Below are 13,135 nucleotides of genomic sequence, written 5' to 3' on the forward strand. Positions count from 1 at the left end.
GACAGAACATCCAACTTCTGAAACACCCCTAAACATGTTTATGACATTCTGTACTATGTATTTATGTGAAAGGAGGTTCTAAGCATTGACAATTATAAAATCAAAATATCAATCAAGTCTGAAGTACATCAAAGGTGTTCTATGTACTGCAACAGATCCAGCTGAAATCAAATTCTTATTTAAAAACAAAGCATAGCCACCTCATGAATAGGCAAATATGCTTTCACCTTTAATAAATGGTAAAATTGTAAGTCTAAAAAAACTGTGTTAAGTAAGTTTGTTTGTGTGTCTCTGTGTGTGTACGCATGTGCGCAGTGCTCATGGAGGACAGAGGAGGGCATCAGGGCCCCTGAAGCTGGAACTGTGTGTGTATGCATGTGCGCAGTACTCATGGAGGACAGAGGAGGGCATCAGGGCCCCTGAAGCTAGAACTGTGTGTGTCTTTGTGTGTACGCATGTGTGCAGTACTCATGGAGGACAGAGGAGGGCATCAGGGCCCCTGAAGCTGGAACTGTGTGTGTCTTTGTGTGTGTATGCATGTGTGCAGTACTCATGGAGGACAGAGGAAGGCATCAGGGCCCCTGAAGCTAAAGTTACAGCCAACTGTGAGCTGCCTGATGTAGGTACTGGGAACCAAACTCAGGTCTTCTGCAAGAGTAATATATGTTCTGAACCCTGAGCCATCTTTCCAGCCCCCTAAAATAAATTTCATTTGATTTACTTGCAATGTTTGATTTTATACCTATCTTAAATGCTTATAAAACTGGGGTTGCATTAAAAATGTCTTGAGTGAAATGACTCAAAAATAAATTTAAGAGCCCTGCTATAGAGGTACACTGCCTCAGGTTAATAGCACATACCAAGATGCCAGCTACCCAGGTGGGAAGGAGGCATCTGCTCACTGGGCTAGGCAAACAAGACAAATAGACCTTCTTTGAGCCAGACCTCAGCAATAAGCTCTTTCTGAGAAGCCTGCAGAGAACAAAGACACAGGCAGCAGTAGCGGGACTCAGTGACACTGACAGGAACGCTGACTAGGGCTAGATTATGTGACAAATACACAATTCTAAATGTTCAACTGTTAGTGATGATTGGCCACTGCATAGACAGGCAAAGTATTTGACATCGAGAGTTTCAGGCAAATGTTACAGAATCTATTTCAAGACTGTGGTGCTCAGGAAGCGGTATGTTTCAAAGGGTAGAGTTGAGATAATTCTATTCTTCAAAACAAGCATACTAAGTCCACACTATCTAAATGTAGCAATTAGAAAAGGGTATTGTTTGTGTGAGTTGTTTTTTCTTTTTAAATGCTGTATCAGGTTTTATGCTTAACAGAATCCACTCTGAACTTAGGAAATAGTACATTATTGAAATGAAAAATGGAATTTTGATTAATAAATAATGAACTATATGTTTAAGGAAAACAAAAATACCATTTTAAAAGGCAAAAATATCTAAAAAAAAAATTTATACAAATCAATGCACAGGACCATAGCAAAAAAAGAATAAAAATGACCTCCCCCAATGATGCCATTAGATAGAAGAAATGGATTTCTCAATTATTTATTTTTCTTTGTTATTTTGAAACATCTTCTTACTGTGTAGCTGGCTGGCCTGGGACTCACTACATAGGCAGGTTGGCTTCTGATGATTCTCCTGCCTCTGCCTCCCAAGCGCTAGCATGATGTGCCACCATGCCTAGCCTACAATTGTGAATTTTCATCTTAAATGTTTGGTCCTCACAGCTTTAATGGACAAAGCAATCCCAATCCCTTAGGTACCTTACACTGACCTAGTCACGTAGACTCTGGGAATGACCTATCATTTGCACTTCCACAGAAGGATGTCTTGTTTACTCAGTAAAAGAAAGGCCAAACCTGACCATGTGAGCAATAGTTCACAGAGAAAAGAAGATTTCAAAAGGCTAACCTGTCTTGTCTGCAAGGATCCTTCCATTGGTTGATTGTACATTTTAAAAACTGAGTAAGCTCCTGCTTTTCATGAAGACCCATGTGAAAACAGTTTTGTATAATGCATCATTGCAGCATGGGAAGGGACAAATACAAAGTCACAGGTACAAATTCGGTACTACTTGTTTTAAGGAGCTCTCTCAGTCACAAGTACAGACTTTGGCTTGCAAGATATTTACTATAAACAGTATAGCAACCTGCAAACCAGATCATCCTGTAATTCCTCATTCGCTCTGACAACATTTAAAAATAGCATTTTCATTATAGAAAGTAGACAACAAACCAACAAATGCCCACTTTTCCCACATTAAATTCAATTCCAAATAGCACTCTTACAATTTCTAGACATCACTAACAATCACTGAATTTATGAAGCAGAGATGGATTTGCTACTGTCCTCTTCAAAAAGTATAAAACATGTGCTTTAAACAAATAAAATACGTACAAAAAGTTGGGTTTGTATCAGGAACACTGGGGGTGAAAAGCACATAAGGTAGATAAGATACATCATTCTGCATAAGAGATGGCATTGCTCCACGAGGCTTATGAATCCTGGAGTTGTCCTGGCTCCTTCTATTTCACAGCTGGGTTTTTGGGAGGAAGGAGTTTGTATGTGTTGAAGTAGCCCACCACCTGCTGGGGAATCTCTGCCAAGACACACTGTGCAAGAGCTTCTTTTGGAGCCTTGAGGAAAAACAAAATCACAGTTAATGTTACCAACTGGAGATTTGCTGGCTTGCTTATTTGTTTGTCTCTTGTAGCTCAAGCTGGCCTTGGACTCACCATACAGTCAAGTATGACCCTGAACTCTCCATCCTCCTGACTCTCCCTACCAAGTGCTGGAATTGCAGGCACACACAACCATATTTGGCTGATATACTGGCTATATGATAAAAGATTACAGATAACTCAGCAGTCATTAAAATGTGGAAATTCCCAACCTCTAGGCTTGTACATTAGGAACAGTCCACAAAATATGGGGAAAATAATCAATGTTATTTATAATTGCCATCATTATCACTGCTAATATGTGTCAAGTTCTTTGGTGCCATCCATTTCTTATTTGATAATTCTCTGTTGCTATGGCTCCTATTTTTTGAGGCAGGGTCTCACTATGTAGCCCTGGCTGGCTTGGAAATCACTATGTAGACCAGGCTGGCCTTGAACTTACAGACTTCTGCTTGCCTCTGCCTCCCGAGTGATCTTGATATCCTTCCTGCCTCTGTTTGCTTAGTGCTAAGACTATAGGTGTGTGCTAACATGCATGGCCTATTTTTTTTTAATGTATCTTTAACTTTTTCCTCTTATTGAAAGTCTATATGAAAGTCATGTTAAAAGATTGTTCTATTTGTGCCTAAAGACTTTATGTTAGTCATACAAAGAGTTTATTAGTCATTCTTATGACTACTAAATGCAATCCCCATGTTAATTACCTATAAGCTCTAGTAATACTACAAAAGAATTTTAAAAGGAGTTTTGGGTATCAGTCACCATTCTGAAATGAGCATGTAAAAATCTAATGTATAATGCTATATGAAACACAGTCTATGATTACAGGAGTAACATGAGTTTAAACAGAATTGATTCTGAATGCTTATTTTCCCAAGCAACCTTCATGTAAGGCCTTCATATCAGCCTTTGTAAAAGCACTAGGTACTGTTTTTAAAGTCTATTCATAAGTATCCCATGTTTTAGATGTACCATAGTTTCCTTCTTCATTTACCTCTTGAAGGACATCTGGGTTGTTTCTAGCTTTTATATATTATGCATAAAGCTGCTAAAATATTCACATTTGGGTTTCTATTTTTGTTTTTTTTATATATGTGATATAAGACTGTATTTCATATAGCATTATACATTAAATTTTTCCATGTTCCTCTTAAAATGGTCAGCCTGGTCTACACTGGAAATTCCTGACTGAAATTGTCTCAAGAATTCAAAAATCAAACAAAACTAAGGAGCAATGCATGCAAGAACCTGGGTGACTCTAAGAAGAACCATGCTAGAAGAAAAAAGCCAGCCTTATAGTTCATATACAGTATGATTCCATTTATGTAAAATTTTTGTATATTTGTTTGTTTTCTGGGATAGTATCTCTCCAAGCAGCCCAGACTGGCCTCAAATTCACACTTGCTGCCTCCCATGTGCTGTTACTACAGGTATGTACCATCTTACCCAAATATTTATGTAAATTCCTGAACTTACGAGATTATAGAAATGAACAGTTTAGTGGTTTCCATGGGCTAAGGAGGCACAGGTGTAGATGGGAAGTAGATGCACCAACAATGGCACAATGTAAGGGCTCCCTGTGGTGATGAATCATAATTATATTATATAATTCCTGGCTGTGATCCTATAAAATAGTCTACAAGGTATTAACACTGGACCAAGCTTCTAACAGATTTTTTTTTTTTTTTTTTTTGAGACGTGTCTCCCTATGGGACTCTAGATAGCTTGGAACTCACTACATGGTCCAAACTGGTCTTAGAGCAAGAGAACTAAAGATGTATTAACATACCCTGCTTCTAAGAGCTTTTCTTCAAGTAGACATATTCTCCTAGAGGTTTGGCTAGTGATTTGTTTTTCTGTTGTTACAAAGTGTAGCTTATTTTGATTGTCCACTCAATAGGATCCAGAATCACCAAGGACATAAACTTCTGGCCCTATCTGTTCCCAGAGCAGTTTAATTGGAGTGGATGAGTAGACCTACCCTGAGTATGAGTGGTACTATTCCATGCATCAGAGTCCTGGACTAAGTAAAGAGAAATTGAGCTGAGCATCTGAGCTAGCTGGTTTTTTAATGTTAACTTGATATAAGCTAGAGTTATCTGAGAGGAGGGAGCTCAACTAAGAAAATGCTTCTGTAAGATTGGGCTGTAGACAACCTGAAGAACATTTATTTTCTTTCTTTCTCTTTCTTTCCTTCTTTTCTTTCTTTCTTTCTTTCTTTCTTTCTTTCTTTCTTTCTTTCTTTCTTTCTTTCTTTCTTTCTTTCTTCTTTTCTCTCTCTGTCTTTCTCTATTTCTCTCTGTTTTTTTTTCAAGGCAGGGTTTTTCTGTGTAATCCTGGCGTCCCAGAACTTGCTCTGTAAGCCAAGCTGGCCTTAAACTTAGAGGTATCTGCCTGCCTCTGCCTTCCAAGTGCTGGGATTAAAGGCATGCACCACCACCACCCAGCATAGAACGTTTTCTCAATTAGTGATTGATATTGGAGGGTCCAGCCCACTGTAGGTGGTGCTACCCCTAGGCTGGTATCCTGGGTTCTATAAAAAAGCAAGCTGAGCAAGCCATAAGAAGCAAACCAATAATCAGCACTCCTGTGGCCTCTGCTTCAGCTCCTGTCTCCAGGTTCCTCCCTGCGTGATGGACTGTGATAAGAAAGTATAAGCAAAATAAACTTCTTCCCCATGTTGCTATAGATCATAGTGTTTTATCACAGCAATAAAACCCCTAAGTAAGGCAGTACCCAAATTCATCCTCTCTTCATGACTGTGGATGTACTGTGACCAGCTGGCCCAGACTCCTGCCATGCCTTTCCCACCATAACGGACCACGAGCCAAGGGAAGCTTTTCCTTCCTCCAGTTGTCTTTGCAGGTAACTTTTCACAACCATGAGGAAAGTAATTAACACAAAAGTAACAAAAACAACAACAAAAAAAACTTAACATATTCATAACAGTTTCATTTTAAGTTTATCATACTATCATAGCAAAAGCACAAAAGATACAAAAATGCCCAATCAAATCAAACCTCTCACATGCAAAAGCAAAAGCATCCTGAAGGTCAGGGTTTAAGTCAGAAAGAATAGTACTCACATTCTGGAACTGTCTGAAAGGCACAAACTGAACAATATCTCTTATGGCCACCTCTCCTGATGGGGAGCGGAGACTTCCCCCATCACCATCCAGAAACTCCATGGCACTGAAGTCAGCTCCCCCAACTCCCACGATGATGATAGACATGGGCAGTTTGGAAGCATTGACGATAGCATGTCTGGTTTCATCAAGGTCTGTGATCACGCCATCCGTGATGATCAAGAGCACAAAGTATTGCTGCCAAAAAATAAAACATGTCCACTGAGCAGGTGAAGGTCAGACAGTAAAAGGAGTGATCTAGGTTAATGACTCATCTGTCTCACTCATTTTCACTGCCAGACTGCACCTAGGATACCATCTGCATAAAATATTCTGGAATTCTCTGATGACAAGGATCAACTCTTATAAAAACTGGAGATTCATTACAAATGCAACACACCACAGAATAGGTTGAAAAAATACCAGAAGACATCTAAATGTCGAAGAGAAACCTTTCAAGTAATCAGAGGAATAAACACTCATTAAACGGAACCACTAAACATGTCAAAGACTGGAGCAAGGGAGCAGATGAGAAGCCCAATCTCAACAGATCCAAAACTTCTGCAGAAGGATTATCTGCCTGGCTAAAACAGACGCTTTACAATTTTTTTTTTCTTTTTTGATGAAACTTTCCAGAGCAATAAAATGTCACATAAAGTTGTCATTTCATTTTTTGGGCCAGTTAAATCTAGGACAGGAATAAGATTTATGACAGTAACTTATAAGTATGCGAGTGTTTTCTCTGACCCAGGCACTATGCTCTTTACATGAATTATCTTGTTTAACTTTTTCAACACCTGCACAATAGGGTCCCCGTGATCCCTGTCCCTACTTCTAAAAATATATTACAACAAGAGAGATTTGGTATCCAACTTCTGACTGGTAATGGTAAACTAATTCAAACCTCAGTAGTATAGTTAAGTGATGCAATACCAGCAACTGATAAAAGTATTCAAAGGCCTTCACATGAACTATGTTTCTAAAAGTTAAGTAATAGCCCCCCCCCCCTTTCGGTAGAATCTAAACAAATTACTTCCAAAGTCAGAGAAAAGACTCACAAATGCAAGCATTGTTTTGTTTTAGTGATCATTAGTAGCAACAGATACCTCTCCCAAACCAATGCTGATTATATCATCACTTTTCACTCTTGATTTAGTATCCTGACAAACTCAATAAACAACAGTATGGTAACCAGGAAGAAGTACCAACCACACCCTTTTGTTCCTGAGCCTAGAGCACTTACAGACGCTGTCTGCTGCTGTGTGGCGGCAGCTGCAAACCTGGCCACATGATTTATAATTGGAGAAAAATTAGTTGGTCCATAGAGTTTTATCTGAGGAAGACAGGTCCGATAAGCCTCTATAATGCCTTGGATTCCTAGATCAAAGAAAGTAGTATTAAAAATCCTCAAATGTAATTTGTTAGCCCACAGTACTGGGAAGCAGAATTATATACATATCAAGTCTGGTGAACAATAGCTGTTATCCCAGTGCTAGGGAGACTGCGGTGGAAGTATCAAAATCACCTTGACTATAGTGAGTCCCTATCACAACTACAAAACAAAAGAAAACAAACAACAACAAAAAGTGCTTTGACTAGGGAAAAGTTTCACATTCAAGAATTCTTCATGGTTATGCTTCATTATAAAAAGCGACAAACACAGCCTCTCCAAGCAGAAAATATGTATTTTCATCTCACATGGGACTTATATTTATGCTTAACTTTGATGTGTTTTTGATGAAAAAAGTGCAGCATCTTACAACTGTTAAGCAGAAAGAAAAAATTAATGAGATAAACACTCATTTGCACATGTGATCAAAGTTCTATAAAAATATAAGGTTATATAGATGATTGTTCTAAACAATTAGGCAATACAAGGGTCAGGTATGGTATAGTGGATGCATTAGTTTTAATATTCACATGGGTTTTTTCTTGCATTTTCTGTAGAAACTGTAAACAGTTGGGCCTGCCAGTCTTATTAATAGCAAGTAGAACAGGGCTCTATGTGATTCAACGCATATAAGTGGACAGGGCCCCCACATCTAAGCAGATGCTTTAAGAACCACTGCCTGTTTTCTCTAGTTCTTGTACTCTGTTCCTGGGTCACAGGACCAGCAGGTGAAGAGCTGGTCCTTCAGGCTGAGTCCCAGACTAAGAAACTTAGGAGAGCTGGGTGAGGCGTTACATCTACAATCCTAGGACTCAGGAAACTGAGGTAGGAAGATGCCAAGTTTATAGCCTGAACTACATGGCAAGACGTATCTTATAAAAATAAACTAAAAAAGAAACGTGGAAAACAGCTGTGATCTAGCTACAAGTCAAACGAGTAAGGCACAGATGTGCCACTGTAAGCCACTGACGTGTAGAGATAGTTCTGTTACAACAGCACGGCCTGGTGAGCCGGCTAGTGTCCTGGTGAAAAGCTGTCTACAAATGAGTATCCTAGGTATGTTGATTCTGTCCTCAATGTTAGTTTAGGATACAGGCAAATGCTACAAATACCAAAAGAACTCCCTGAACTATGTTTTGAAACCACAGATACTTGTTTATAGTGTATTTTGAAGTTTTATTTTTTTAGTGAGTGTATTTTAAATTTTTATTCATTTGTGTGTAGTGTATATGTGTGGTGTGTATGTATGGTACACGCAAGCGAACGTGTAGGTATGTACGCCTGTGCATGCCACAGAGACACCATAACAAGGTGTCAGGTGTCCTCCATTGCTCTCCATCTTCTGCCTTAAAACATACGAACCACTTTGGTTAGGCTGACTAACCAGTGAACTCTCAAGATCTACCTGTCTGTGCCCTCCAATGAGGTTACAGGAATGTGCAGTCATACCCAGCTTTTTACATGGGTGGCTGGGATTTGAACTCAGGTCCTCATGTTTGTATAGAAATTGTTCTTATTCGCTGACTTATCTCTTCAGCCCTGTAGAAAACTTTTCAACAAAAACAAGTCTCTTGCTTTAGATCAAGGACAAGAACGAAACACCAATTCTCTCCTCTTAAAATTTAAGAGTTCCAAGAAACTCCTTTAGGTCATGTTGAACTTAGAAACAAGTAGCCATGAGCAAGTAACCTATGAGAATAATTCACGCAGAGATGTAATTTCACATGTATAAACTGACAGTTTAACTAGGAGTTAGTCTAACAGTAATAAGAACAATATTAACCGCCGGGCAGTGGTGGCATACACCTTTAATCCCAGCACTCAGGAGGCAGAGCCAGGCGGAACTCTTTGAGTTCGAGGCCAGCCTGGGCTACCAAGTGAGTTCCAGGAAAGGCACAAAGCTACACAGAGAAACCCTGTCTCGAAAAAACCAAAAAAAAAAAAAAAAAAAAGGAACAATATTAACCATAGCTAGCAACATCACTAACTACAATGGAATAGACTGTAGAAAACCTGAGCACATAACTTCAGCAACAATAGTTGTGGTGATTTGAATAAGAATGCCCCCCATAGGCTCATAGATTTGAAAGCTTGGTCACCACCTGAAAGGATTAGGTGGTGTGGTCTTGTGGGAGGAAGTGTGTCATTGGGGTGGGATTTGAGGTTTCAGAAGCCCATGCCGACCCCAGAGTCTCTTTTCCTCCCACTTGCAGATCTGAATGTAGAACTCTCAGCTACCACGTCTGCCTGCACACAGCCATGCTCCTCACCATGAGGATAATGGACTGAACTCTGAAACTCTATGCAAGCCCCAACTAAATGCTTTCTTTCTTTTCTAAGAGTAGCCATGGTCATGATGTCTCCTCACACCAATAGAACACTGACAAAGACAGAAGTATTTTCTCCATTTGTATTATTATGCTTGCTTTGTACCCTGAAGGTTTTAACAATTTACTCTCTTCACAAATATAAAGTCTTCAACTACTCACTTAAAACTGAATTATACTGAAATCCTTCCTTGCATTAAAGCAATAAGTGAAATGTCATTTCTAGGCAACTAGGCTCAATGATGTCTTTTTAAAAAGGGAATTTAACTTTGGTGTCTTAAGTCCTTCCCTTTTCTATATAGTATACCTGTAATCTACAACCAAACTGGTTGTTTTTCCAGACTATATACCTAAAGTGAAAAGGCTATTTGCTTGATGAGTAGACCAAGGATGAGTTCACACTACTTATAGAGCAATAAACTTCTACAATGAGTTGTCATATGACATAAGTTATATTCCGAAAACAATTCCAATTTCAGATAAGCACCAAGGACATTTCTTTATTTTATTTTTAATAATAAATGGTTTTATAAACTTTATCATAAAAACCTTACAAATAAATAAAATCAGACACCAAAATTAACACACTAACAAAAGCACATTTTTAAAATAAACTCAATTATAAATATCTAGACATAAAAATGTTCACAACCATGCATGCACTAAAAGTACCTCAAAGGAATACTGAATTAATTAGTACAGGAAAGGTATCTTAGAACAAAGAAGAAACAACCCCCAGCAGAGTCCTGTGCTCTTCCAACCTGTGAGTATTTACAAAGATAAATACTCTTTGTCTCTAGAAGCTACAGTCCTGTGCTCTTCCAACCTGTGAGTATTTACAAAGATAAATACTCTTTGTCTCTAGAAGCTACAGTCCTGTGCTCTTCCAACCTGAGAGTATTTACAAAGACAAATAATCTGTGTCTCTAGAAGCCACTATGCACTTTGTAGATGTTAAAAGGGACCCTCTTAAGGAAAAAAAAAAAAGGGACCCTCTGCAGGGTATCAATTTAGAATATAGAATTTTAAGTAATATCTCCAACCACACAAACACACACCTACCTTTCCTCCCCCAAAACATTCAGTCTTACATAATTTAGTAGGAGTCTTGGTATTGCAGGTTGGTTGTTCAATCTGATTTTTCAAAAAATTATTTTTAAAGAGGAAGCATTTGTGCATCTGAAGTATAAAGTAAAAAGTGAAATGGAAGACAAACACCAGCTTCCTGCTGTCTACAGAGCTGTGCTCAGAGCTCAGCTCCCTGTTCTCATCACCATCCTAGCTACTGAGTGAATACTGTGCAAGCAGTAAGAAATGTGAAGACTGACACTTTTCACTTGACAAGAGTGATTGCTTCTCCGAACCTTTGCTCCAGAGTCTTTAATACTGAACTACTCACTTATGGGAAGTTTATTTTATAGTCAATTTACATGTGAAAATACTTTTTATTTTTATGATGACTTTTAGTGACCTACTCCTAAGATGGTAGTGAGGTGGTCTTCATGTTTGGCTTCTTGGCTTTACTTACCATTACAGTAGGGGTTAGATGGGTTAAAGTTCATTGGAAATTCATGAGACACCTGTCAAAAGAAAAAAGGGGTGGTGAGGCCTGTTTGCTAGTCCAGAATAAAGCTTTAAAAGGAGGTTTCCTGGCAGATCAGCCCTTTCCAGGCCTGAGCCAGTGGAGGACACAGATGGCTGTACCCCAGACTTCTTGGTCTGGAGGGGCACCATCAACCAGAAGCCTGCCCAGTGTCTCTGGCACTGGGTGGTCTGGCACCATCATACCAAGTGCCGCCCAAGGTTTCTAGGGCCAGACATGTCAGAAGAAAAGCAACAGGTCTGCACCATGCCTTGAGCAGGGGCAGGTAGGACTCAACCATGTGCCACCTGTGACCCAACCAAGAGCCATGGCGCCAGGATGGTTGGGCACCATTATGGTTAGCCAGTACAGGGTGGGGAAAGGAAGAGAGAGAGAGGCAGAACAGTTCACGGGCTTAGGGGAGAGGCAGATGTGAAGACAAGTGAGGAACAGGCTAACGTGAATGGCTTGCTAGCCACCTGGATCCAAGGTGACTTGGTGTCTAAGCTATAGCCAAGGGCCAGGTCTTTGAGTTCTGAAGCAGCTGAGGTGGCCTGAGTTGATGTCTATGACTCCTGTTGCCACTGATGGCTATGAGGAGGATTGTGGTCTAGGCCACCACCTGGAGCCATGTTGGTGTCTGAGGGCTATGCTGTTGCAGGGGCCATGCCAATCTGGGTGGCCTGCACTGCCACCTGGAGCCATGGTGCTATCTTGGCCCTGGCTGCTGCTGAGGACCATGTCTGGGTCCATGATCCTACCACAGCCAGAGTCTGAGTTGATGTCCCTGGTCTGTGATGATATGGGGGGCCACACTGATGCCCAGGGTCTAGGCCACAACCTCTGACCATGTTGGTATCCAAGAGCTGTGCTGCTGTCAGGGCCAAGCCAATTGGGGTGGCCAGTGCTGTCACCTGGGGCCATATCTGGGTCCATGGCCCTGGCCTAGCCAGGGTCTGTGTTGATGTCCATGGCTCCCGAGACCATTGAAGGCTGTGCTGATGCCAGGCCACCTAAGGTCATATTGGTATCCAACGGCCACATTGCCATGGGGGCCATGCCACTCTCAGTGGCCTGCACTGCCACCTGGGACTGTGGTGACATCCAGGCCCAGACTCCTGCCTAGGCTCACGTCTGAGTTTGTGTCCTATCACAGCCAGGGTCTGTATTGATGTCTGTGGCCCATGTTGCCAGCAAAGACCACACAGATAGATGCCTGTGGCCATGAGTGTGCCCAAGGGCTGTGGTGTCATCTGGCCAAGGGTTGCTACTAAGGTCCATGTCTGGATTGGTGACCCTAAAGCAGCCAGGGGCTGAGCTGATGTCTGTGGCTCCTGTTACCACCAACGGCCAAATGAATGACCAGGGTCTGCTCAGCCACCTGAGACCATGTCAGTGTCCAAGAACCATGCCACTGCTGGGGCCATATTCATTTGGGTGGCTGGTGCTGCCACCTGGGGCCATGGAGGCATTCAGACCCAGGCTGCAGCCTAGAGCCACGTCTGGGTCTGTGGCCCTACAGCAGCTGGGATCTGGGGTGATGTCCATAGTTCCAGTTACCACTGAGGGCTCTGCAGACACCCAGGTTCTGGTCAGTCACCTGAGACCATGTTGGTGCTCCAGGGCTTAGGGCCATGGTGACTTCTGGGCCCAAGATGCTGCCAAGGACCATGTCCTATTGCAGCTGGAGTCAGTGAGGATGTCCATGGTCTGTGTTAGTACAGTGGGAGGGGGCACTGGAACTATGCTGTGTTGAGCCAGTTCTACCCTTCACTGGCCCTGGCCTTTGCTGGATATTACATCAGGAGAGCTGGTCCCACCCATCAGGGGAAAGCTGCCCCTCCACCATTACCCTCCCACCCCCAGCCCCTATCCTGCACTCAGGACACAGGTGAACCAGCTTTGAGGTCATGAGAGCAACTGAACTGCCTCTGCCCTACCTTGTCTGCCAGGAAGTGGCATGCATGAAGGAAAAATGCCCTCCTGCCTCCACCCCTTGCTATCCTTCCTCTC

The 13,135-nt window shown here is 41.4% G+C and overlaps 1 protein-coding gene across 2 annotated transcripts in view; it reads right to left on the reverse strand.

Annotated features, from left to right (window-relative positions):
* Window positions 1-383: 383 nt before the first annotated feature.
* Cpne3 (copine 3) overlaps window positions 384-13,135 on the reverse strand; it is a 50,084-nt gene continuing 37,332 nt past the window's right edge. For both annotated transcript variants that reach the window (XM_059253898.1, XM_059253899.1), the window contains exons 13-16: window positions 11,069-11,120; window positions 7,067-7,200; window positions 5,785-6,021; window positions 384-2,654 (exon numbers count right to left, since the gene is read on the reverse strand). In XM_059253898.1, the coding sequence (XP_059109881.1) occupies window positions 2,544-2,654; window positions 5,785-6,021; window positions 7,067-7,200; window positions 11,069-11,120 (534 nt within the window). In that variant the 3' untranslated portion in view covers window positions 384-2,543. The remainder of the gene's footprint in view (window positions 2,655-5,784; window positions 6,022-7,066; window positions 7,201-11,068; window positions 11,121-13,135) is intronic.

Source organism: Peromyscus eremicus, chromosome 2 (assembly GCF_949786415.1).
Source record: "Peromyscus eremicus chromosome 2, PerEre_H2_v1, whole genome shotgun sequence".
Classification (NCBI taxonomy): domain Eukaryota; kingdom Metazoa; phylum Chordata; class Mammalia; order Rodentia; family Cricetidae; genus Peromyscus; species Peromyscus eremicus.